Source organism: Gossypium hirsutum, chromosome D04, assembly GCF_007990345.1.
Source record: "Gossypium hirsutum isolate 1008001.06 chromosome D04, Gossypium_hirsutum_v2.1, whole genome shotgun sequence".
Lineage (NCBI taxonomy): Eukaryota > Viridiplantae > Streptophyta > Magnoliopsida > Malvales > Malvaceae > Gossypium > Gossypium hirsutum.
Window position 1 is genome coordinate 2325306 of NC_053440.1, and position 27167 is coordinate 2352472.

At 32.5% G+C, this 27167-nt stretch overlaps 3 protein-coding genes across 4 annotated transcripts; 2 read left to right on the forward strand and 1 right to left on the reverse strand.

Annotated features, from left to right (window-relative positions):
- The first annotated feature begins 1369 nt into the window (after window positions 1-1369).
- Window positions 1370-8284, forward strand: LOC107936201 (F-box protein At3g54460). Of its 2 annotated transcripts, none has more exons than XM_041091636.1 (9): window positions 1370-1893; window positions 2887-5505; window positions 5603-5816; window positions 5905-6192; window positions 6283-6342; window positions 6431-6561; window positions 7127-7241; window positions 7504-7651; window positions 7934-8284. In XM_041091636.1, exons 1-8 carry the CDS (start codon window positions 1430-1432, stop codon window positions 7648-7650), a joined length of 4038 nt encoding a protein of 1345 aa, XP_040947570.1. In that variant the 5' UTR covers window positions 1370-1429; the 3' UTR covers window position 7651; window positions 7934-8284. The 2 variants fall into 2 exon arrangements, with proteins under 2 accessions (XP_040947570.1, XP_040947571.1); XM_041091637.1 differs by having other exon boundaries at window positions 7944-8284.
- A 1709-nt stretch (window positions 8285-9993) lies between these two features.
- Window positions 9994-13050, forward strand: LOC107936208 (60S ribosomal protein L7-1). The gene is made up of 6 exons (XM_016868895.2): window positions 9994-10185; window positions 10262-10466; window positions 11336-11433; window positions 11518-11655; window positions 12520-12622; window positions 12710-13050. Exons 2-6 carry the CDS (start codon window positions 10266-10268, stop codon window positions 12926-12928), a joined length of 759 nt encoding a protein of 252 aa, XP_016724384.1. The 5' UTR covers window positions 9994-10185; window positions 10262-10265; the 3' UTR covers window positions 12929-13050.
- A 344-nt stretch (window positions 13051-13394) lies between these two features.
- On the reverse strand, window positions 13395-14570 carry LOC107936209 (two-component response regulator ARR8). Its single transcript, XM_016868896.2, has 2 exons — window positions 14286-14570; window positions 13395-14202 (listed from the first exon to the last, which is right to left on the reverse strand). The coding sequence occupies exons 1-2, from the start codon at window positions 14389-14391 to the stop codon at window positions 13739-13741; spliced, it is 570 nt and encodes a 189-aa protein (XP_016724385.1). The 5' UTR covers window positions 14392-14570; the 3' UTR covers window positions 13395-13738.
- Between the last annotated feature and the right edge of the window lie 12597 nt (window positions 14571-27167).

Consider the following 27167-nt stretch of genomic DNA (forward strand, 5'->3'; position numbering starts at 1 on the left):
TGGATAGGCTCGTATATTTTGATGTAAGTAATATATAAAAAGGGATATAACCTAACATAAGTATTTCTTCAAATTAATTTTATATAAGTTTTTATAATTAAAGCTACTAACTATTTGGAATGTGAACTCAAATATTATAAGGTCGATTTAATTCTGCAAATAGAGAAGATTTTCTTACACCATATGGTAGGGTATGATATTATTTGAGAGAATGGTACAGACACAAGCACCATAGATAACTAATGAACTCTTTAATACGAGACATTTAAGGCTTCAAAATGTGGTTAGAAAAACATTTGTTGTTCTAAAATTATGTTTTTCATATTAAAATCATCTTAGTATGACATAAAAAAATAAGGTTGGATCAAATTATTATGTTGCATATTTCATAACTTAAATCATCTGTGAAATTGAGATGATTCATACTTTGAAGAGTACGTTGAAGAATAAGATCTTGATAATCTTAATGATGCATATTTAAATTCAAATGATGGTAAACTCAGTCAAAGACCAACAATAACCTAATAAACATGCTTTTATTTTTCTAGCTATTTTTATTAGTAATTGTATTATCGACTACCTTTTTATACTGACATAATACATATGATGATTTAATTTTAATTTTAATTGCTAGTTTAGAAATTGTTTTGATCGTATCGAATTTTTTATAGTAATTAATATTTAAAAAAATATAAATTATATAATTGCATAATTACAATTTTATTACCAAATATGATATAGGAATTAGATGTAATTATGATCAGCCAACCAAACAGGTTTGAGTAATTATAAGAGAGTGTAATTACTACCTTAATAAATATACTTTTAGTTAATTACTCTATGCTCTCGAATCAATTTTAGAAAAACTTCAGAAAGAGAAGTAGAAAGGTGCTAGATTTTTGATTTTATTAATTTTTTTTTCTCAATGCTGAATAAGAAGATATGTTAGATTTAATTATTCGAATTTACGTTCTATTGTGCTGTGGTAAAATGTCAACGTCAATCGAGTTAAGAGGAGATAAATATTTTTATAAAATAAAATTAATAAAAAATACATTTGTTTAATTTTTAATTTCTCTGGTTTTTATATTAATTTTAAAAATAAAAAATATTTGAATAAATAATTAAAATGGAATCCACATGGATGCTCACTGTATTAGTGAAAACCATGGAAGCAAGAACGGTGAGAAACTCAAAAACAGTTAAACAGCAAGCCCACTGATTTTATCATCGAACGGCAAACAGCGATGAAAGCAAGCAGTACCAAATTAAAAGCGATACACCATAAAACAGCGTAATAAAACCCAAAGAATCGGGGGAGCCCACTTTACCTTACCCAATCTAAAACAACCATCTCTTAAATACCGCCTCCTCCAAATCGTCATTCTGTCTTCGTCAACCGTGCCCAAATCCCTCAAAATTTTTGTGAATGCCTATGGACGAAAAGGTACCCGATCACAAGCTCTGCGGTTACCTTTGTGCCGTCCTCACGCTTCCCCCTCTCTCCATTGCTTCAACCACCCCCTTCTCCGGTCCTTGCCACCTCACCACCGCCGACGACAACGGCGTTTGCTTCCGATGCCAAAACGGCGTTGTTCTTTCTGCGATTCGGAATGCCGCTGTTTCGGGTCCCGACAATGTCAAGAATTCCAGGAAGAGAGGGAGGAAGAATATTGGGATGGTGAATGGGAGCATTAGTGTAGTGAACCAGATTCATGCATTGGTGGCTCATAAGTGCCTGAAGATCCAGGCGCGGGTTTTGAGCGTGGAGGAAAGTGGGGAGGAGGCTAGGGCGGTGGTTCTGGTGGATGTTTATTTGCCGGTTGATTTGTGGTCCGGTTGGCAGTTTCCCCGTTCCGCTTCGGTTGCTGGTTCGTTGTTTAGGCATATAAGGTAATTTTTTTTTTTTTGCATTTTTTGAATGCCAATTTGATGCTTAGTAGTAACGTTGTCTTGTGGATGCTTTTGAGCTTAACTTAAAAGAAATTAGCATTATTTTTTAATAATTAAACATTGAGTTTCATGCGTGGATTTACTTTTCTAAAAGTAAGAATTCTGATTAAATGCTGAGGCATAGTTATTATTGTTTAATAATTTAATTCGAGCATAGTAATTGAATTTTTACTTTTAAGCACAATTTACAATGCAATATAACAAAAATAGTAAAAAAAGAAACAACTATGACTTGAAGATCAACTATATATTATTGTGGAAAGTTTTGCAATTCTAAGGAAAATACTTTTTTGCTATAAGTTTTGGGCGGAAATTAGGATGCTAGAGAGTCTTGTCGCGAGGTAAAGTGATGGGGCAAATGTGCTGTGCAATTTTAGAAATAAAAAGTTCATTGAACTAGTATGAGTAGGGAATGTTAAAATAATGTTGATGCTGATACATGCTACTTGGAGTTGGAATTTTAGTATTTATTTAGGAGCTGGGGTTATTTTGTTTCCCTTATATTCTTGATTGTTAGTTTCATTTGTGCATCTTTGAATTAAATGTTCTACATGCCACATCTGTTCTACTGGTTAGCTGCAACATTCTTCTTAGACCAATCTGCAGCTGAAGAGATGAATGGATATAAACCAACTTGTATCAATATTATGATATGTTACATTGTTTTTCTTAATTTATTAATTCTACAAATTCTTGATGGAAAACCATTTTTTTCTTTCTACTTTGTAGAACATAGCTAACTGGGTAATTTCCTATCCAATATAACAATTATTTTTTATTTACATTGGTTCCTCAACAAACTATTAGTATTTTCATGCACAAATAAACTAAGTTTTAGCTGTAGGTTTATCATTTATATAGATTATTTTCCCATTAGATTTGCACCAATTTGTCAAATTTCCCCCTCAAAAGTAGTTTGTTTGTAATTTCCAGCTGTGATTGGAAGGAGAGAAATTTGATGCTCACTAATGGTACAGAGATTGGTAAAGATGCTCATGGAAATTTAAGAAGCATCTGGAGTGTTTTTGACTGTCATGTGCTAGGATGCAAGTTGCACTGCAATGGTGTTGACCCTTTGAAGAAAAGGCTATTTGAGCTTCATGACATTTTCAAGAGCTTACCTAGTGTAACAAATAATGAAATGGCTCATTCTTCTAGAGTACAACCAACTGATGACATTCTTAATTCTGGCATTTGGGACTTAACTGATGATATTCTGATCTATGTTTTAGCTGCACTTGGTCCGAAGGATCTTACCAGGGTAGCAGCAACATGTCGGCATCTAAGGTCTTTGGCTGCATTGATAATGCCATGCATGAAACTTAAACTTTTCCCTCATCAGCAGGCAGCTGTTGAATGGATGTTAAGACGTGAGCGGAATGCTGATGTTCTACGACATCCTTTGTACATGGAATTTTCAACAGAAGATGGGTTTCCTTTCTATGTTAATAGTGTTGTTGGCAGTATAGTTACTGGCACTGCTCCCACTATTAGAGATTTTCGTGGAGGGATGTTCTGTGATGAACCTGGCTTGGGAAAGACTATAACATCCCTGTCACTAATTCTGAAAACGCAAGGAACAGTGGCTGATCCACCAGATGGTGTTCAGATAATTTGGTGCACACACAATGGTAATGATAAATGTGGTTATTATGAGCTTAGAGGTGATAAGATCACCTGCAATAATATGACTTCAGGGAAAAGGACTACAAGTCTGAATGTTCTCAGGGGGCAATCATCTTTAGGAAAGCTTTGTCTCATGGAGGACATAAACTACCCTTTACCTAAACGGCACAGGTTGACGAGTCCAGGTGAGAGAAGTGCTGAATTTGATGATTCTTGTTCTAGTGGAAGAATAAAATCGCCATCAGCTACACACTCTGAGCCAGTAACCTGGGCAGTTCGATCCTCAAGGAATTTGGCTCACATCAGGAAAAATCTTCTGTATGCATATGATGGGCTGTCTGGTTCTTGTAAGGGAAAAACCATTGAGACGAACATGCCTATAAGGAATGGATCAAGACATGTTTATAGGGGAAAACCAGTTGATTTATCCTTCGGGGTCTTAGATGGCTGCGTGAGAGCTGGGAAGGGCAATGCTGGTCGTGCAATGTGTACTGAAACTTGGGTTCAGTGCGATTCCTGTTACAAATGGAGGAAACTTGTAGGCTCAGGTTTAACTGATGCTAAGGTAGCATGGTTTTGTAGCATGAACACTGACCCTGCACGTCAGAGCTGTACTGATCCAGAAGAAGCATGGGATAATCATGAGTCTATAACATACTTACCCGGATTTTTCACCAAAGGAACAGCTGGAGGAAAGGAGGAAAATGTATCTTTTTTCATGAGTGTTCTCAAGGACCACCATGACGTGATAAATTCTAAAACAAAGAAAGCCTTACTTTGGTTAGCTAAACTTTCTCCAGAAAGGCTCTCTGAAATGGAGACAGTTGGTTTGTCAAGCCCAATATTAGGCAGTGGTGTTGCTGGAGATGCCCTTGGTTTCCATAAGATATTCCAAGCATTTGGTCTTATAAAGAGGGCAGAAAAGGGAATTAGCAGGTGGTATTATCCAAGGACTCTTGAGAACTTGGCATTTGATTTGGCTGCTCTCAGACTTGCTCTCTGTGAGCCATTAAATTCTGTGAGGTTATATTTGTCCAGAGCAACATTAGTTGTTGTTCCATCAAATCTAGTTGATCATTGGAAAACACAAATCCAGAAACATGTAAGGCCAGGTCAATTGCAGCTTTATGTCTGGATTGATCATAGAAAGCCTCCTGTTCACAATCTGGCTTGGGACTATGACATCGTTATCACTACATTTAACCGTTTAAGTGCAGAGTGGGGTCCCCGTAAGAGAAGTGCACTGATGCAAGTGCATTGGTTTAGGGTCATCTTAGATGAAGGGCACACCCTTGGCTCAAGTCTTAATTTAACCAACAAATTGCAAATGGCTATTTCATTGACCGCTTCTAGTCGTTGGTTATTGACAGGAACACCCACTCGTAACACACCCAATAGTCAACTGTCTCATCTTCAACCATTACTCAAGTTCCTTCATGAAGAAGCTTATGGTCAGAACCAAAAGTCATGGGAAGCTGGCATTCTTAAACCATTTGAAGCCAAGATGGAAGAGGGGCGGTCACGTTTACTGCAGTTGCTCCGTAGATGCATGATTAGTGCAAGAAAGATCGATTTGCAAAATATTCCTCCTTGCATTAAGAAGGTGACATTTGTCAATTTCACTGATGAGCATGCAAGAAGTTATAATGAATTGGTAGTTACAGTGCGGCGTAATATTCTAATGGCTGACTGGAATGATCCTTCTCATGTTGAAAGTTTATTAAATCCGAAGCAGTGGAAGTTTCGTAGTACAACAATTAGAAATGTCAGGTTGTCTTGTTGTGTGGCTGGGCAGATAAAAGTGACAGAAGCTGGTGAAGATATTCAAGAAACAATGGACATTTTAGTTGAAACTGGCCTGGATCCTCTTTCAGAAGAATATGCTTTTATTAAATATAACCTCCTTTATGGTGGTAATTGTCAGAGGTAATCATTTGCTTTTGAGTTTCTTTGTGGCTGTTGTTTCAACTCTTTCCTAGCATATGGTCGATTAACATTTATTTCTTTTTGTCTTCTGATATAGATGCAATGAATGGTGCCGTCTACCAATTGTTACCCCATGTAGGCATCTTTTGTGCCTTGATTGTGTTGGTTTGGACAGTAAAATGTGTACTTTACCTGGCTGTGGTCACTTATATGAGATGCAGACTCCTGAAACATTAGCGCGCCCGGAAAATCCAAATCCCAAGTGGCCTGTCCCAAAAGATCTTATCGAATTACAACCTTCATATAAACAGGTGGGTTGATTCTTGATTTAATCATTTTATTTTGTAGTTTTTATGCTATATGAATTCTTACAAATAGACATTTACTTTTGGTTATTAGGATGACTGGAATCCTGATTGGCAATCAACCTCTAGCAGTAAAGTTGCTTATCTTGTGGAGAGGCTGAAGGCATTGCAGGAGGTTAATAAAGAGGTCCGTTGCTCTATGGATGAAGATGATAAAGCCAAGCACATAGATAAGTTTCTTTGTCCTTCACAGAGGAGTGATATGGGCGTGCCTTTGCTGCTGAATCTCTCTAGACTGGGCAATGAGTCATGCAATATGCTTCCAGAGAAAGTTCTAATATTTTCCCAATTTCTTGAGCATATACATGTTATTGAGCAGCAGGTATATCTAATTTGACTTTAACTATGCATAAGTGCACTTTATTATTTTCCTTCTACAAGTGATAGATGGATGACCTTTTTCTTTTGGAAGCTTACTTTTGCTGGTATCAAGTTTGCCGGAATGTATAGTCCAATGCATTCTGGCAACAAGGTACTTCTCTTCTCTAGCCATTTTTGTAGCTTCTATTTTGTTTCCTTATTTGTGCAATCCTTGAGTTAATTAATTTCCACTTTTGCAGATGAAGTCACTGGCCATGTTCCAGTATGATGATAGCTGCATGGCTCTCTTGATGGATGGGAGTGCTGCATTGGGTCTTGATTTAAGTTTTGTTACTCATGTATTTTTAATGGAGCCTATTTGGGACAGAAGGTAATTTTAGCCAACTTCTATACTGAAAATTATTTTTGTGTTTCCTACCTAGAAAAAGAACTCTGAAATAGAAGATATTTTATCTCATCAGTTTCCTGCAAAAAATTCTGTAGACTTTGCTGCTAAAACTGTTTTGTTCTTGAGTGAAAGATAAGAGCATTAGTGTTCCAACGCTCGGATCTAACACCAAAGCTTATGCAATTGTTTTATCTTCCGTATTTTCTTTTTAAAAGTAAAAAGGGCCTGCAGCAGTAACCCATCATGGGCATGACCATTACCTCTAACCACTGGGCAACCTGTGGCAAGACAGGCTTGCACAGAGCCTCTAGGAAGGACACTTGTGGCCTGCCACAAAGGCCATGAGTGGACGGCAAAGGGGTTAAGCCACAGCCTGATACCTACCTTGCTGAGGGTACATCAATGGAGAGGCTGGTCTTGGATCCCACCTTTCACTGTTATATGTCTAAACCATGACCATCTGGCTATCTTTTACCATTAAGCCACCTTTTACAGCCATTCTTTATAATCTAATGATGCCATTGTTTACTGGTTGAAATGTTATCAGCATGGAGGAACAAGTCATTAGTCGTGCCCATCGGATGGGTGCTACTCGTCCAATTCATGTGGAAACTTTAGCCATGCGTGGTACAATTGAAGAACAAATGATGGAATTCTTACAGGTGTGCCTCTTTGTCCAAGCTTCTGTTGATAAGGCAATGACTTGATCATTTGCCATACTATTATTGTAAATATTTACCCCAGTCCCCGCTAAGCTGACCTCTGTGTTCATGGATGGGTGGATGCTTAACAGAGAGTCCATGGCACTTCTAGCAGCTGTTGGGAACTTGTTTTATTGATTTCAATGGCTACTTATATTTTTTTATAAAATCTTTATCTGGATGATCATCTTCTATTCAGTCTTTAATAACGTCTTTTTTTCAGGATGCTGATGCATGTAGGAAATTTTTGAAAGAAGAGTCCCAGAGATCAGGCCATGATGGTTCACGACCTTGTCGAACACTACATGATTTTGCCGAGAGTAATTATTTGGCTCGACTTAGCTTTGCGCATAGAAATTCAGTATCCTAAGGTTTGTACAATAAATTTATTTTATCCTACAATTTCAACCTTTAATTTTCTTGGTTTACATGGCTTCTATTACCTGAAAGAACTGGTTTCTGCTAATATAGCGACAATTTGTTTCCTTCCATGTATGTAAATTCCAGTTACAAGAAATCAATCCTTCCAAGTTTTGCAGATCTTTAATTCTCATATTTATCTAGAAAATGATGCTGTTTCAACCTATCGACATTGTAAAATGTTAGTGGAGAAGAAACATATTTGAAATTTGAACTGATTTTTGTGGCTTCAGTGACTTACAGGACTGTTATTCTAAAAGGATAGGAGGGCACCATTTTAATATATTAGCACCAACTTCAGTTGACGGTTCTACAAATATAGTGCAGCTTTTTCTTGATACTTGGTACCTTTTGGTGGAACATGGTAAAGTTAACAACCATCTTTCATTGTTGTAGAAAATGCCTTGGTGTTGCTAATTTTTTGGTACCTAATACATAGGATAATTTAACATTTATTATCTCTAGGTTGTATGTATTAGGTCATTTTTTGGTGTATAATGGTGCCTTTACTGATATGTTATGTCACATGTCTAGATGAACATTAATTGCATTATCTTCCAAACAGGTAACTTCTAATTGAAATATATTTTAGAGTTGGATTTGAGTGAAAAGAATGAAAAATGGTCTGGAATTTATAGAAAATTAAAGTTACTGTTGGGCTATTTAAAAATAATACTGTCGCCCTATTTGAATTTGTACCGTCGGGGAAATGATTGTTAGAAAAAAGCACATCTAGTTGAACGCGCTTTCTCTCTCTCTAAAATAGATTTATTTCTCTAAATCTTTCAAAAAAACAGCCTATTTGGCCAGTTAAAAAGAATTTTGACATATATTGGCTATTTAGCCCCCAATTGAGCCATTGAAGATAAAAAAATTAATCAATCAAGCCCCTTTGTTAACATTGACCATTAATTTTTACTGATATGATTGATAAACTAATCAAACGGGGACACATGGAGGCTACATGCACATCATGTTGATGTAACAAAATGTCACATCAACACATTTAAAAAATAAAAATTTGAAAAGATAAATAATTTTTTAAAAAGATCACAGATTATTTAAGCTTACCCTATATATAAATTATAAATAACTATTTAAAAAATTATAGGAAAATGTAAAATTATTTAAAAAATAATAAGAATTATAAGAATATAAAAAAATTATTAAGAAAAATTAAAGATTATTAAAAATCAAGCCTGGAATGAACTTGACAAATGGTTGTCCAAATTCAAATTCAAATGCATTAGAACAACCTCTTGTCTAGGTTAATTCCAAGCATGAGTTTTAATAAAAAAATATTTTTTATTAATTTTTGAAAATTATCAATATGCTCTTAAACTTTGTACTTTAGGTAGAGTTTACTGCTTTCCCATGTCACGATTGAAATGGAATGTGATTGTTGGGAATATTATTATTGGAAATGTTATTTTATAACGTTTGTTATACATTGAAAAATATCATTTAAATTCCTAAGAAAGTTACATTATCATGTTTGGTTCATTAAGTACTTTTTTAAGAATATAACAATAATTTATGAATTTACACCGATTAAATGAAAGATAATATTCATGTATTTAATTTTTATAATAAAATTTTTCTTAACAAATATTTGGATTAAATATTTAATAATAAAATTTAATTGATAAATTTAAAATATTTTTTAATTTATAATTTTAATTGAAAGCAAACTTACATATATATATATTTCTAAATATAATAATGCATATATAAAATTAAAAATATATAAATTTGTTTCGGAATAAATTTAAAAAATACTTGAAATTACATTTTATTTTAGCTAAAGACTAACCTATAGATATCCATATATATATATGAACTAAACTTAAATACATATATATATATTCTTTTTGCTAGTATATATCCATAAAAACTATAATAAATTTGAATTTTCTATTAATATACTGAAAAGGAATTTTCTGTTAATATATCGAAAAGAAAAGAGAGAAAAATAATAGAAAATAAAAGATAAACTATATAAATAATTAAATATGTGTATACAAAATAAAATAAAAAATTATTTACCAACAAATGGTTGGGTGCCATGTATTCCCAAAAGGAGGATTTAAGTCAGAATCTTGGAGACAATATTATTGGAAAAGACAATTATAAATCTCGAACATGAATATAAAAAAATTAATTTACGAAAAAGTCATTGAGATAATAGAGAAAATGAAATAATTTTTATTTAGTTTTGAATAATTTTATCATAATATTTTTTAAACTTTGTAATTTATAAGGAAAATAAGTTGAAAAATAATCAGTTTGAATCGCTGTTTTATATATTTTTTACTCTTCTTTTTTTGTTCCATATTAAATACCTAATTTTTTTTATTCTTCAGTCTCTTTGTTCTCTGTCGCCGCTACCCATCACTTCTAAAACCCTTAAGCTATTTCCCGCCTCACCGGCCACCGCTGCCGTTGCTCCTCACCTGCGCCTTCATAAGTCAACGTCTTTTATTGGGTAAAATTCAGCTTTTCTTTGCCCAACTTGGATTGGGTAAATATCTTATCTTTTACTTATTGATTATACGAAACAGGAAGATGATGGCGGAAGAGGAAGGACAGTCATTGCCGTACGTATCAGAGATAGTATTGAAGAAAAGGAAAATAAGAGATGAGTTAGCGATTACGAGGAGGACCCAGTTGGAGTTGGGTAAATACGGAGCCAAGAAGAGCAAGAAGCAATCCGATGTTTCTGACATCAAAAGACCTGAACAATTAATTAAAGAGTTCAGAGACAAGGTAATGCCCGATCTAACTTTGCATCTCTTTGATTTACTACTTTATGAAATGGGTTTTTACTGTTCACTCAATGCATCTCTTTAGTTCATAATGTTACTAAGGAATGATACGGGTATAAATGAGTGAAGCTACTTGTTACCTACGCAAACTGCACTTGTTCGTAGTCAAGGTTATGGGTTTAATCGAGACACATGTGCTTTCAAGCTACACGTTTTTTAATCAAGCTTTTTTAGTTTTTAGTTAGTATTGAAATTTTTTTATGCAAACTCAAACTTGAGTATAAATAATCTAACCTGTAGTTGAGCAGTTGGGCACTGTAATTGAGCTCATTTTAATCCAGTCTAATCAAGTGAGTTCAAGAAGTTTGGTTTTTTCTTGAATTGAGCTCAAGTTTTATGCTTGAAACTCAATCAAGCCTGAGTGACCTTTGAACATTGAATTTCAGGTCAAGCTAGAGCTCTAGCTTTTCATAGCTTAAGCTCTGCTCAGCTTGATGGGTTGAGTCCTGATTGAGTATATCCAATGCTTTCTCGAGCAATTCATGAACCTAATAGCAGTTTCGAGCATTATATTTTATGTAATATACATGTGTAAATATGATTCGGTATTTATTTTCATGTTTGCGGAATCTGAACTCCTTGTTTGAACTTGAGTTTCAAGTTCCTTGAATTGATTACTTAAATTGACCCTAAATTAGTCTTCTGTAGCATGATTGTTTTGTTTGAGCTGAGGTCAAGGATAGAAAATTATAAGCTTAACTGAGCTTGAGCTTGACAAAATATCAGCTCAGCTGAACTCACACCCGTGGTAGTGGTTCTATTTTGAAAGGAAATAAGATTATCTTAAAATCAATTGTTTTGTGGGTTTAGGAATTGGACCTGATCAGAACGAAACAAAGGGCAAAGAGGCCAAAATCAATGATACCAACGATAAAATCAAAGTTGCTTTTCATTATCCGTATACAAGGGTAGGCAATCTTTTCCGCTGTGATCTTATTCAATAGATTTCCCTGTAACTTTTTCCAGCTCTTATCTTTTTCTTTGTTTTGCAGCAAAAATGACATGCATCCAAAAACTAGAAAGATCCTATACAACCTGAGATTGAGGAAAGTTTTCAGTGGAGTTTTTGTGAAGGCCACTGAGGGTGTCATAGACATGCTGCAGAAGGTGGAGCCGTATGTTACTTATGGGTATGAAAACAGCCTCTGTTTTCTTATCTTTTCCTGTGAATGTAAAATACTGAATCTTCTGATCTGAAAACACAAACCAAAGCTATACTCCTTGTGTGTTGACGATTTTCATCCTCTAATGCCATATATATCATCGTTTTTATGGTTACCTAGTTCAGGGGGGGGGTTGCCAAAATAGGTTTTTACTATGTTTGAAGGAGGGGAAGGGGGTGGGGCAAGGCCCCTGTCTGCCTAGATGTATATTGAGTCTCATGAAAAAAGGTTTTACATGAACACTTGGCAATCAGTGTGCTTAATTTTTTTGAAAAGAGCTAGGGAACTTGCCATGGAAAAATGTTCTTAGCATCATAATAGCTAGAATCGGGTGTGGTTTGCTGTTGGCCATTTGTGTAATGGTATCAGATGCTGCTTTCTGTGAACTTTTTATCAAGCACATACTGTATGCATTTAAACCATTAGTGTGACCTTTTGATGTGAGCCTTCGTAATGTGTAATAATTCAGAAGCCCTATTTAGAGGTTGAACCGTCCAATAATTCATGTAGTTGAAGATTTCATCTTGGATAGCTTAGGACTAGGAGCATTGGCAGAGCTAACTGATGTTCATGAGGTTTTCTTTGTATAGGATACCTTTTCGAGGAATTTGCTATCTCATAAATTTAGCAACCACCTGTCCTCTAGAATGTACAAAAATAGAAATGACTTTTCATGAAATTATACCAGCATCTGACACTTGCACCTGAGTTTGAGGAATACAGACCATAGAATCTTATGCAAGCTATAAGGGTTAAGTTTTCAGTTTGAATGCTTAGTTCTTTTATTTTTGTTTCTTCAACTTATCTAACTGCAAACATCGGTTTATGCAGATACCCTAACCTTAAGAATGTGAAGGAGCTGGTTTACAAGAAGGGTTATGCAAGGATTGACAAGAAAGCAGTTCCTCTGACCGATAATAACATCATTGAACAGGTATTGTAGTTGTCTTACAGTCTAAGCTCCCGGTTTAACCGCCCCAATGTGTATCATAGTTGTCAATGTAACCTTTTCTTTTTCCAGACATTGGGAAAGTATGGCATCATATGCATAGAAGATATCATACATGAAATTGCAAATGTTGGTCAACATTTCAAGGAGGTTGTTCTTTTTATGGGACCCTTAATGCTTAGCAAGCCAGAAGATGGATTACTCCGGGGAAAGAAACAGCCGTATAGAGAAGGGGGAGATGCCGGAAATCGTGAAGATGAAATCAACGACCTAATCAGCAAAATGAATTAAATATCCAATATCCTAGTTCCTTGTACCTTTCCGTCACCTGTATGGGATGTAATCCAGTTTTGAAGTTGAACAAATTTGCCTTGCTTTATCATTATAGATCAATACTAATTTACCGTTTCTTATTTGTTGAGAAAGTTCCCTATGAGTCTTCTTGTTTAAAATTTTTTCCCTTTTAAAGAGAAAGGGATAGTGTTTGGTTTCTGAGAAACTGAACGAAAGAAGAAAGTAATTAAAAGAGATTTTTGTTAATTGTTGTAGATTTGAACCTGGAGAATAGACATCAACTTATCATTGGATCAAATATCGATCTCTCTGTTAAGCTCTAAAATTCAAGCAGAATATTCAATTTCCAAGGAAAATTTCCTGAGAAAATAGTTGTTCTGCAGATCAGACGAAAAAGGGAATGAAGTAATGAAAGAATGTAATGAATCTGACACCAAAATCGAAGGAGGAGCAAATCTGTTAATGAACCAACAAAATTGAGTTTATATTTTTCCTTGTGGTAATTTACACTTGGAATCTTAGATTCCATATAATTCTAAAAGATAACATGAAAAAAAAGAGTAGGTTTCTCTCTTCTTTGAAATGAAAACCAAAATCCTATACTCTGGTTCTGTATAAAGCAAAGGAAGAACCCCCCAGAATTGAGCACAATCGTTTCATTCAGTCAACAGAGTTGGGATCTCAGCCTCCACACCCGAATCCCGATCACCACTTTGGATCGAAAAAAAAAAAGAAAAAGAAAACCAGACAGGGAGAAAAACAATAAAATTTTCCTGAGAAAATATAAAAAAAGTGTTCGGGAGATCATCAGACAACTTCCAATTCATTGTATCTTGGTCTTGTTCTATCAGGGGATTGAATTTCTTCACTACCCTTTCTTTTATTAGTGTTGGATTGCATTTCATTTTTGGTTGTAATTCCTTTCATGAGATGAGGCCTAAGCTTGTTTACATCTGATAACTTAACTGGTTTCAAAAAGAACTCCTCTGCTCCATCTTCCAAGCATCTGTTGATTCTTGATGGGATATTCTCAGATGACATTATGACAACCGGTATGTCTTTAAAGGATGAAGATTGTTTGATTTTCCTCAGGAGATCATACCCCGTCATTCCAGGCATACAATAATCCGTGATGATCAAATTCACTCCCACTTGATGATCCTCATCTGCAGCAGATACTGACTCGACACTCGAATTCCTTTCTTCATCTTCATTCTCACCATTCAATCCCAGAAACTCCAAAGCCTTGCTTCCAGAATCCACTGCAGTCACTGTAAACACACAAACATCATCAACCCATGTTCCCATCATTCATATTTTCCTGATTTAAGAAAAGAAGGAAAAAAAGGAGTACCTTGATAAGAGGAAGTCTTGAGAAGCCTTTCAATAAGTTTTCTATCAATGAGACTATCATCAACGGCAAGAACATGAAACTCAGTCTGGGTGGCCATATTTCCCATGAAGAAGAAATGGGGAAGAAGAAGGGAGTATTAAAAGGGGAGAGACATGGAAGAAAATGAGACAGTTTGGAAAGGCAAGATCCGGCAGATATCATCCAGAATCTCCCGGATCTTCTACGTTGATTTTTGAATTGGACTACTAGCAAAGATGATGCTGTGTTTTCCTTTTTCTAAATATTAATAATAATATTCTGTTTGACCATTTGATTAAAAGCTTATTGGCCTTTTTGCTTCATGGAAGGCTACTGTTTCCACCTTTTCTTTTGGTTATAATGTTCATGCCAATCAAACTAAGACTCAATCGGGGTTATTCTATAAGGAAAATTTAACTTGGTTTAATTTGGTTTACTATATCAATTTAATTTGAATTTATGAAAATGAGATGTTTGGGATGTATTGAAAAGGAAAGAAGAAGAAAATATTTGAAGGGGATTTTCAATTGGGTCCCTGAAAGTGAAAATTAAGAAAGGGTTGGAAGACATGAAATTGATGGTGTGTTGATTGTGAAGGGAACATTTGTGGGTCCTTTATCTTGAAATTTTGTAGGAAAATAAAGAGGAAACTTCAATTCAAATTATTAGGTTTCCAACATTTCATGCCTTCATCTTTTCTCCTTTCTCAATCATCTTCCCTTTTTCCATTTTCAAAAATTTTCTTCTTGGATTTTCTTTATTTATTGCCCATTCACATAGATAGCTGTATGAATACTGAAGTCTCCACAATTTGTTTTTGCTTCTTTCAAGCTTCAAATTTATATATTTTGGTATTTAAATTTATTTTTTTCTCATTTTTTTAAGTAAAATGAGATAATAATAATTCAAATGTGAAAATGAAAGAAAAATGGGGTTGAAAATTAAATAAATGAAGATGGAAAGAGTGAGTGGGTGAGTTTGGAGCAAGAGTTGGGTTGGACCCACCAAATCCTTTCAAGGATATGCTTATTTCAGCTGCCCAACTTTTCCCTTGTTGGAAAATCATATGCTCCCTCCATATGCCATTTCTTTAAAACCATATCCTACTATTCAATATTTAACAATTACAAAATTAGTGCAATATCTAAATATTTTTATGGGTGGCTAAGCTATTTTACTTTTGTATAATTTTTATCTGATTTATAGCTTAGGTTATTTAGACTTGGATATTTATATTTTATAAGGAAAGAGGTATAAATTAAACTTAATCTAATATGCGATACAATATAATTTCATCAGCGTCAGTTTCGAGGATAGAAATAATATAAAATATCTTTTAAGTTTACATTCATAACATTCTAATTAGTCAATAAAATATTGCCCAATTTGGCCATCATATTTGCTTACCTATCTCCCTCTTTATAAATGTGTTTGAGCGAGCTTTGTTCCAACTTAGATAGCAAGAGCTGCAATAAAAAATAAGCACATCCAAAAAGCATTTTCTCACATCAATATTCTTCATAAGGTTAAGAACAATTTCAACTACCAAAAATTTGATATTAAGTTGAGTAGCTAGCTTTAGGCCATCTTAAAGGCCCCGAAGCTTAGCTTCAACACTCGAAATTACTTGTAAGTGATGATATGAACCCACAACCCAATCCCCACAATAGTCTCTAATCACAACCTCTGCGCTTCCTACACCTGAGTTTCCAATAGTTGAACTATCAGTATTTAGCTTGCAACCTAGGTGTTGGAGCTTCCCATTTCACACTAATAATCTCACACAAAGGCAATTTCTTAACATTACCTGCCATCAAAAAGAATTTCACAACCTTGGCAATCGTTCTAGGGATATCTTTATTTTGATCACCCTTGTCAAAAACAGTTTTGTTACGACATAGCCAAATTTCCCATAGAATAAAGCCAAAAATAGTTTTCTAAGGTATACAATGTTTGTGGTGAAAAAGTTTGGATTTTAAGTTTATCTTCAACCAATCTTTCCATACCAAGGTTGATTGATTGATTGAGTTGGGATTATGATCCGATTCCTCCCACAATTTTCTACTAACAAGACACCATCTTAAAATGTTTTCCATTATTGCAAGGTTTGCACTATAAAAGGGGTAGGCTTGAAATAGATCCAATCCATTGTGTAAGAGAAACTTTTATAGGTAGGATGTCATAAAGACATTCTCACAGAAAGAATTTATTTTTTGAGGGATTTGTAATCTCTATATCCATCTCCAGTCTACACCCTGATTTGCATTCTATTCTATGTTAATTCCTGCTATAATTTGATACCCACTTTTCAGGCTAAATTCTCCATTCATTGATGTTAGCTTTGATGTCCAAAGCTTTTGTTATAACAACATTTAAGATAAATTTTATTTACTAAGTCATTTAGTGTTCAAACATTTTCAAAGCATTTCAAGGACTTGCAACTCAAAAAACATGTTTCAAATGTGCTTTAACTTATCCAAATATTTTTGAGTCAATACCAAAGTGTTTTAAAGTTTTTAAAATGTTTTTAAAGCATTTTGATAGCTAATTATTGATACAGAGGGTTAGGGTATCGATACATTGCAATTCAATATCCAAATAACAAAGCTGGAAGGAAATGTATCAATACATCATGCATTGATACATTGTTGTTTTTATTGATACAATGATGTCATAATGTCTATAAATGACTAACTTTGAGCCAATTATAGCTAACTCTTTGATAAAAATTGAGACTTGAGTTAGAAGGACACTTTTTAGTCGAAATTAATGCTTGCAATGGTTCCAAATCACTCCCAACGACTCCAAACATCTTCAAACTCATTCCTTAATACAAATAAAAGTCAAAGAGAATTCAAGACATATCCAAGCATCAAAGTCAATAGAAAAGCTTCAAATCCTCATTCTTTCATTTCTCTTGTAAATATTCTCTAGGATTTTAGTGTCAAGTCTTTTATCATTCTTATTTCTATTCTTTGAGAGAGCTAACACTTGTAAACATATACCTTTGAGAGGTTCTAATTGTTTACATTTTTTCTCTTTGTTGTAAAGAGTATAGGTAAGGTTTTTGAGGTATAAAACCTTAAGAGGATTATAGAGGTTTATAATTGAGCCGTAAAAGCTAAGAAGGGTTCTAGTTTAGCTATAAAAACTAGAGGGAAAGGTTTTATCTTAGCCTTGTAAAAAAATATAAGAATTGTAAAGGTTATACATTTTCTTTGAAATGTATCAATTCTAGTAGTGAATTGGGAAATCCTTGGTTAGGGTATACCAAGTTAGTGAAGGTACGCAATTGAGGTCGAACCACTATAGATCAAAGTGCCTAAACTATTCTCCTTGTTTTATTATTATTATTTTAGAATAGTTTGTAAGAAAATTTCAAAATCCCAATTCACCATCCTTTTGGTATTTTTGGGCCTAACATTCGAGTTACCCCAACATTTTCCAGCCTTTTTGTAACGTCCCTTACCTGTCTCAATAGACGATGTGAATAGTAGATACTACCGGAAAATGAATGGAACAAAACTTTGAAAACTTGACAATTTTAAAACTTAAACCAATTCAAAAAAAATCGTAAAAGGTCATTTGAAATCATTTTAGAGCTTTAGAAACATTTTAAAACTATTTAAAGTCAATTTGTGGGTGGTTGAGAGTGAGCGAGGCAAGAAAAGACCCTTGAAAGTCAAAACGGGTCAAAATAGTGCAAGTGTAAAATGTTGGACATGTAAGGTTGTAGTGTCATGGAAGGATGTTGCAACGTCGAAGATCCGAGGTCGAGATGTCACCTATTGTGTAACCCCAAAACTTACCAAATTATACATAAAACTACTTTCACACATAGTATGCATAAAAATCATTCAAAGATCACCCAAACACAAGAAAAAACCATCCCAAAAAATTTTCAACCATACCTTAAAAATTCATGTAAACAAGTTAAATGGCATTCTAAATTTTTCCCTAGTGGAGATAAGGTACTATGTAAGCACACTTAGCTAGAATTTAAACGCATTATGATCAAACACAACCATTAAAGCCACTAACACAACAACTTAATAACAAGCAACTCAAAATTCTAAGTAGATAATGAACTAGCCTATTTATACAAGTTAACACCCTAGGTACATGCCACGAGTTACAATTACACTAAGTTCATACTTTTGATGGTCTCATTGATAGTGTGATGATTTTGAGTCGATATAACTCCAAGGATTTGAAAGCGAGAATCTACATACAAAAATAACAACCCGTAAGCACAAAATGCTTAGTAAGTTCAAATGCTAAATACTAAACTTACCTTACTTGAAAGAACATACAAACATATGGCTCAACAAGCTTAATATATACATGTTTATTTTTTACGTGACACTAATGAATGACAAACTCTATTTGGTTTCAATTTCTAGCCTCCATGGATTAGGAGGAATAATTTTATTTTTAATACGAACATTATTATATAAGAAAGTGTGTTGGAGAAAAGTTACCAGATGAGAGACATGTTTCTTCATTCGAAGCATGGAATGGTGAGCCCTTTGATGCATAGGTAAGCTAAAACATGCAGACTCATTAGTTGGAATACACCTGAAGAAAGACGATATAAGGTTAATACGGATGGTGTTGTTTGTATTGAGACTGGGAACTCAACAACAGGGGGCTAAGTCTGTAACCTCCCTAACTCGGCCTAGATGTTAGACCCAAGTTTGGAAGATTACATTAGCCACCGAAATGGTCCAGTAAGCTATTGAAGTTTATAAAATTGTAATTTTAAAACATTTGTTTATTCTTTTAGAAAAAGAATTGACCTATTTTCAAAAAACTCATTATTTAATAACACTCGATTAAATAAAACATTTTTCCTTGTAACAGTGATTACTTTTGAGAACTTAGTTAATTTCCAATTTATTTATTACTCAAAATTTATTTATAATCTAGCAGGGGAAAAGTGATATTTGACTCAATTTCAAATAAGTAAAATCAGGATAGTTTTAAGCTAAATTAATTCTAAATCCATGCTTTGTTTTCCTAAATTCATATTAAATATCATTTATGCTAAATGAACCCAAAATAAAAGTCCCATCCCACAATTCAAATAAAGCGGTACAATTCCAAAATTAATAGAAATTTCAAATACTTTTATAGTAAAAAGGTCAATCCGTGCTGAGTCTTCCGTATGCTAAGTTTGCGTCCTAACCTGGTGGGTTATCTGTAAAGATGGAAATAGAAGAGGGGCGTGACCTATAAAGCTCAGTGTGATTTCAATCACAAGAATACCAGTGCAAATAGTGGGAAAATCATACAGAATAACAACTCATAGAATAAATCACAACTGGATAGCAATACAAAATACCGAAAGTGCAGAACAATTCATCAACATAATATCTCAGAGTTTATAGCCAGGTAAATGCTTATATAGTCAATGCAATTTCAATTTATCAGAATAGGTCCTACCTAACTCCACTACACTTCATAGTAGGAGTTCCTTAAAGCTCTTCTAGCTTTACACCACAGTGTGATGAACCGTTAAACGTTGCAAATGAACTGCTATTACGATGTGGAAAAACCACTAATCGGTGCAGATAAAAGCTGTTAATACGAAGTGGATTGACCACTAAATGATACAGATAAAAGCTACTAATACGATGTAGATTAACCACTAAACGGTACAGGCAAGCTGCTAACAGTTCCTTCAATCATATCGTCCCACCTCATGCAGCGCAACATGACATGGTATAACAGATTAGTGTGGTAGCATTAACATGCTTTTAAAAAGTATATACAATATCAATTATCATGTTTATGACCGATCATAACAGTAGCAATAAATTTGCTTATCGTGTTTTCGATTTAACGGTAGCAGTAGGCATGTATTTCATGCAATCAGTGACACAATGGTATGAAAAACATTATCAGTTTATCAGAATTACAGTGGTAGTATATACAATAATAATTTAGTCAACTAAATCATGGATTCCAACATTATTCATATTAACAGGGACTTAATTGAATGAAATACAACACAAACAGCTTGGGAATCATTCAAGGACTAAACTGGAAAAATCATAAAATTTTGGGTAAAACTATAAAATCTAAAAAATAGGGGCATACAGTCGTGTGCGATGCTATAGATCGTGTGGAAGGTTACACGGCTGTGTGGTCAGGCCGTGTAACAGACTATAATCATGTGAAATTTGCAAAATTAAGCTACAAGGGGGGCACAACCGTGTGGCAGGCCGTTGGAGGGTTCCTGGCCGTGTGAGATTTGAACTATCCTAGGGTTCTAGATATACATGGCTGTGTGGCCCTCATGCCCTTGTGGTAGACCGTATGGCCCTAATCCTAGGAATGGTTTGCCCATATTCGCTTGTGAAAGAACACACACCTTTCACTAGATGTCCGAACGACGTCCCTTGCATTCAAATTTGATCCGACGTACCTAAAACAAGTCCTTCAAATGACAAATTCGCATGAATTAACAATTGATTTCAATATTTAATGAGATTAGTGGAAAGATTCGGCAAGAATAGCAAAAGATCGTAAAAGATTTATTAGCTTGAATGAAGAATTAACCTCAGATAGAAGTACTGCGAAATTTTAGAGTTTAATCATAGGGGTCGAGATGTACTTACCGATTTTTGGCAAAAAATGAAGGATGCTACTTGACGATAATTCTAACACCGTTAAGAATACAAGAAGTAGGGTTGATTCGAAACGAGAAAAAATAATCAATATTTCAATGATGGAAATATGCTACAATTATGAGAGAAAAGAGGAGGAAAAGAGAAGGAGGAAGAAAATAAATAGAGGATGAAGAGGGATTTAACTAAAATTGTGAAAAAGATTGTTATTATAATCTAAATAAGAGTAGGAAAGACTAAATAGCTAGGGGGAAGGGTATGGTTTGAACTTGGGTATACAAGGGAGAGAGTTTAACACTTAGCTATTTAGCTACTACCCATTTCTTGTTCAATTTTTACTTTAAATAATATTTTCTTTAGTGTGACTTTTATCTTAGGTTGCTGAAAATTAAAAAAAAAAAGGAAATGGGAGGAAGGAAGCTTAAACCTAGGACTACTAAGATAGGAAATAATACTTAACCATCAAGCCTAAGGCTCATTCCTTGTCTATTCCTTACAACTAACCCTTTATGTTTTGGGGCGTGACATAGTCTATGACCAGCATGGTAATTGGGTAGCTAGTTTTCTAAAAATATTGGATCCTACATTGTTATTAATGCTGAGCTTTGGGGTGCACTTGATGGCCTTCAAGTAGCTTGGAATTTAGGCTTGAAATAGGTAGTTCTTGAAATGGATGGTGTTGCAGCCATCCAATTGATTCAAAACTTTTCAACTAAGCACCATCATTTAGTAGTACTACGAGCTATCAATGGGTTACTTTAACTATCTAGGACGGTTCAGATTACATATGTTTTCAGAGAAGGCAACAAGGTAGGTGATGGATTGGTGTCAATTACGTCTTCAAGGCCTTTAGGTAGGTATATTTTCATGCAACCACTGGATGAAGTTTTATAATTGCTGCACGATGATAAATCTGGCATGGCTTGGCCTCACCTAGTTTAGTTGTGGTTTTATCCTTCTTCTTGTACATCAAAAAAAGAAAAAAGAAAAAGAATAAGCTTTTTTTATATATATAGATATATAAATAATGTGTTAGTATGTGGTACATTGGTAGTATATTTTCTTTATTCCATAAGCAGCCTTAAAAAATTACCACGTGTCTTTTTTTTAATATTTACATTTTTAATATTATACACCTCTATAGGACACTTGTCAACCCCTTGGCTCTACTTGTGGAGTTGAAAAACTCCACTGGAAAAGTTTGAAATATTATTCTATAAATAATTTATGAAAAATTATTTGATACACTTATAATAAAAATTTTCAGACTTCACAAACGAATTGAAAGTTTGATAAGTGTATTATAAGGTATAGTAAACAAATAATTATATTAATAAATGTGACACTTGTCATACCCTCAATCCATTTGTAGAGTCTAAAAAACTCTAGTGACGATATATCAAATGATAACTCGTAATTTATTATCTCATAAAATTCAAATATTCAACTTTTAAGACTTCTTCAAAGAAATTACAAATGATGTTATTTTCCATTGATGCATTTGAAAGTACTTGTAAATTCAAAATTTCAACCCACAATCTTCGATATTATCTTTATTCAATCATTACGATCAAACATTTTATCTTTTAATAAGACCAATAGATATTTTCAGATATAGATATTTCAAAAAGTTATTTAGGTATAATGATTTATTTAGCCCTTATCATTTTAGTTTTTTATTTAAAATTTTGCCTCTTTTAATTTTTGAATTTATTTTTTGTCAAATCATCTTAAAATAGATGGAAAAAATAAAAAAAAATATTAACTTTGTTGATGTGGACTACTACGTGGATGGCCATCAACAATTAATTACATTTTTAAAAAAATCTAAAAAATAGAAAGTTATTTAAATTATTTAAAACTTTTGTAAAAATAAAAAAATTATAAAATTATTAAAAAATTTAAAAGTAATTAATTGTCATGTGACATCTATGTGGCAGTCCGCATTAGTAAAGTTACGTTTATTAACTTTTCTATCCATTTTGGGGTGATTTGACAAAAAAACGTAAATTCAAGAATTAAAAGTGGCAAAAAATTAAATGGAGGGCTAAAATGAACTTTCTTTTTGAGTTGGAGGGCTAAATAAGTCATCATGCCAATTATCTTATTCTCTTATATTTTATTATTAGTAATATATATGGAAATACTTAAATTAGCCTACAATTAATTTGATTTTATGCATGTTTTTATCTATAGTATTATTTAAGTCACTGATTGAGTTTGCATAACGAGTTAATCAGACACCAACTTGGTTAGAGAAATTAAAGAAATGTCTTTTCATAATTAAAATCATTTGTATTATTTGAGGGGTATTTTAATCTTTCTATTTTAACAAAAATTAATAAAAATAAAAATACGCATATGATAAGATTTGAACCCACAATAATTAAATTGGTAAAACCTCAAATTTATCACTCAACCAAAACTTTATTTCATTGTGTTTTATATATTTTTATTTCAATATGCACAATTTATTATCTCTACTAGTTATAAATTTATACTTACTATTATTTAAGCCCCTGATTGAGTTGGTTTTACAAGTCAACTAGACACCAACTCAATTAGAAAAATTACAAAAAAATCTTTTCATATTTAAAATAAGTTATATTATTCGAGGGTGCCTTAGTCTTTTTATTAAAAAAAATACTTATGGTGAGATTTGAACTCACACCAATGCATAAAGCTTTAAATTTACCATTCAATCAAAGCTTTATTTTAAACTTTTTATACGTTTTAATTTTATTATGTACACTTTATTACCTCCACCAATTGTATATCTATACTTACTATTATTTAAACCCTTGATTGAGCTGGTATCACGAGTCAACCGGACAACAACTTAGATAGGAAAATTACAAAAATATCATTTCAAATTTAAAATAAGTTATATTATTCGAGGATACTTTAATTTTTCTATTAAAAAAAACAAAAACAAAAATGCTTATGGTGGGATTTGAACCCACGCCAACGCGTAAAATCTTAAATTTACTACTAAACTAAAGCTTTATTTTCAATTTTTTATACATTTTAATTTTATTATGCACACTTTATTACTTCCATCAATTGTATATTTATACTATTTAGAAAAACCTTTACTAAGTTCGTTTCACCCATCAATCGGGTCCTAGTTCAGTTAGGAAATTACCAAAAAATTATTTTGTTTGCAAAGTAGGTTATATGATTATGCGGTTGTTTTTGACTTTTTATATTTTATAAATCAATAAGAAATTATCTATAATGAGATTTGAACCAAAGACAATATGTATTTATACAACTTTTTCTTTTACCATTTGAACTAAACCAATTTTTAATTTTAATACGAAACTATATAATAAGTATATTTTATATAAATTTGTTATATATTTGTATATATGTTACATGCGTATACGCGTTTGATAGAATTTTTAGTATTAATAATATTGTTGATTAAGCCATATCACAAATTAACTTGACACCAACTTAGTATTGGTGACAATATCATGGTAAATAATTATATTCACTTAGTATTTTTAATATGACTTATTCATAAGTTTAAATTTTGTTTTACTTACAGTTTACTCTATTTTTTTATATTAATATCGTACATATTTTATATGTTATTATTGATTAGTTTCAAACTATACATTTAATTATTTCTTGTATGCTATATTGAAATACAAATATGTGTTCTAAATACGTGGCTTTCACACATATACACGTGTGATAGAGTTAATTTCTAGTATTAATGATGTTAATTGAGTTGGTTTCACAAGCCAACTTGACACTAACTCACAATTGATGATAGCACCATAATAAACAATTGTAATACCTTTAATATTGTTAATATGATATATTTATGTGTTTAAATTTCGTTTTACTTACAATTTAATCTATTTTTTATTTTAATATCGTATATATTTAATTTGTTATTATGATTAATTAGTTTCAAATAAGGTGATCAAATTTCGGTTAAAACTGAATTAATCGACCGAACCGATCTAATTCGGTTAATCGGCTGGTTAACCGATCTAGATCAATTTCAGTTAATCGGTCGGTTAACTGATCTAGTTAAGTTGGAGGTCAGTTAAAGGTTTTTTGAAATTTCAGTTATCGGTTAATCCGGTTCGAAATCGGGTAATTAACTGAATTAAGCGAACTTAATAAATAATATTATATATTATATGTATTAGGCTATTATTAATTCGGTTAATTCAGTCAAATGAATATTATCAATTTATTTTTTTGATATGTTTTATACTTGTTTTAACAAAAAATATATATAAATTTCGGGTAATTCGGTTAACCGACCGAATTAACCGAAATATTTCGGTTTGGTTAATTTTTTTGAAAAATTTTGGTTTGGTTAACTACTAAAAGATTAAAAACTTCGGTTAATACTAATTCCGTTCGGTTAACTATTTGAACACTCCTAGTTTCAAACCATATGTTTAATTATTTATTGTATGTTATTTTTAAAAATACATCTATGTTTTAAATACGTAGTTTCCACACGCATATGCATATGATAAGACTTCTAGTAATTTTTATGTAATTTATCATGTGTATCGATTTTTGAATAAATTTTAAAATTAATTATTTGTTTGATGTGAAAACTTCAATTGTTAAAAGATATATTTCTTGACCGACTATTAGATTAATTCAAAACTTAAACCTCTCATTTACTATTATTAAAAAAAAAACAAGGGGAAATTACATTTAAGGTTATTAAGCTATTAGTAAGTTTACGTTATGGTCAGTAATACAATGATTACTGAATTACTCGGAAGTTTTCATTTAAGTTATTGAACTATTAAAAATTTTTATTTAAATCACTAGGCTATTAGGTTTTTCTTTTTTAAAGTTCGGCTAGCGAGTTCCAAGAGACGACTCAATGATTGGTACAGTGGATCAGTATCCATTGACAAATGGAAGAACATACCTTAGATCCAAGTCGATTTGACAATCAATGTTGAAGATCGAAGAAGAAAGCTATTTGGATTTTGATTCGTAGATTCGTGATGTTTAAAACTATTTTATGAAAAAAATTGATTTGTTGAAGAGACGGGGAAGGAGAGCTTTTGATTGGTGTAGGCAGTGCAAACTGAGAAGATTATACAACAACAATTTTAACAGTCCAATGACTTAAATGAAAACTTTTGAATAGTTCAGTGACTATTTTGTAACATTTTGAATTTGAGTGACCAAAACGTAAACTTACTAATAGCTTAGTGACTTTTGATATAATTTACCCTAATTTTTTCACTTAAATTTAATCATAAAAATATATAAGTGTTGTAGATATCTGATTGTCTAAAACTTTTAAAAATATCTTGACTCAGCTTAACTCAAATATATATACCCCAAACTTTGATTTGGGTTCAAGTTTTTTTACCCGTAATTATGATGTGTGGTCTCATTCTCATTATGTGCATATGTTATGTATGAATTTTATCTGATTCTTTCTGAATTAGTTCAATTTTATTCAATTCTTCGTATATTTATATCGATAACATACTTGTATCGTATTTGTACTAATTAAACTCATGATATTTTATTTGTTTATTTGATAATCTTCACTTTTCTCTAGATTTGATCTCTTTTTTTTTTCTTGTTCGAACTTTCTCTTGATTTTATCTAAAGCCTAATCCACCTTATTATTTATAGTAACACATAAAACCAAACTTTTAGGAGACTGAATAGAAAAATAATACATCAAGTTGGTAATAAAAATAAATAAATAAAGATAGGTGGTGGTCCAAGGATTGTCTCTCTATAAATGCCTCTCTAAAAATGACTAATAGTGAGATTTAAATATTTTAAATATTTAAACATATGTGTTTTTTATAAATATTTTATAGGACATTTGTCAACCTGTGGAGTCTAAAAACTCTACTGATAAAATATTAAATATTTTTTTATAAAATCCTAAATTATTTATATAACCTTTTTAATTTATTTTTTTCTTTAATTTAATACAATTTCTAAATAAATATTATATTGAACAGATGGATGGGTTTTTTTTTTTAAATAAAAATTTGGCGTGACAATTTACAATTTACAAAGTAGGTGGTGTAGTTTGAGGAATGAGAAATGAGTAAATTAAATTAAACTTCAAGTTAAGAGTGAAATGATTGAATTTCTTGTGAGATTGGGAATAAGATGTAGCTGTTGCGGAAGCGACGATAATATTAATAACAATATTATCAGAAATATTTAGATAATTATTATGCCAACAATTATACTAAGAAAATTC

What these genes read in the sequence shown, in the direction of transcription:
- LOC107936209 (XM_016868896.2), bottom strand. Translation starts at nt 14,391, where the DNA reads ATGGGAAATATGGCCACCCAGACTGAGTTTCATGTTCTTGCCGTTGAT. An exon ending in CAAGACTTCCTCTTATCAAG is followed by an intron (nt 14,203 to 14,285) that starts GTACTCCTTTTT and finishes GTGTGTTTACAG; the next exon opens with TGACTGCAGTGGATTCTGGA.
- LOC107936201 (XM_041091636.1), top strand. Translation starts at nt 1,430, where the DNA reads ATGCCTATGGACGAAAAGGTACCCGATCACAAGCTCTGCGGTTACCTT. An exon ending in TACAACCTTCATATAAACAG is followed by an intron (nt 5,817 to 5,904) that starts GTGGGTTGATTC and finishes TTTGGTTATTAG; the next exon opens with GATGACTGGAATCCTGATTG. An exon ending in CAATGCATTCTGGCAACAAG is followed by an intron (nt 6,343 to 6,430) that starts GTACTTCTCTTC and finishes CCACTTTTGCAG; the next exon opens with ATGAAGTCACTGGCCATGTT.
- LOC107936208 (XM_016868895.2), top strand. Translation starts at nt 10,266, where the DNA reads ATGATGGCGGAAGAGGAAGGACAGTCATTGCCGTACGTATCAGAGATA. An exon ending in TTAAAGAGTTCAGAGACAAG is followed by an intron (nt 10,467 to 11,335) that starts GTAATGCCCGAT and finishes TTGTGGGTTTAG; the next exon opens with GAATTGGACCTGATCAGAAC. An exon ending in TTCATTATCCGTATACAAGG is followed by an intron (nt 11,434 to 11,517) that starts GTAGGCAATCTT and finishes TTTGTTTTGCAG; the next exon opens with CAAAAATGACATGCATCCAA.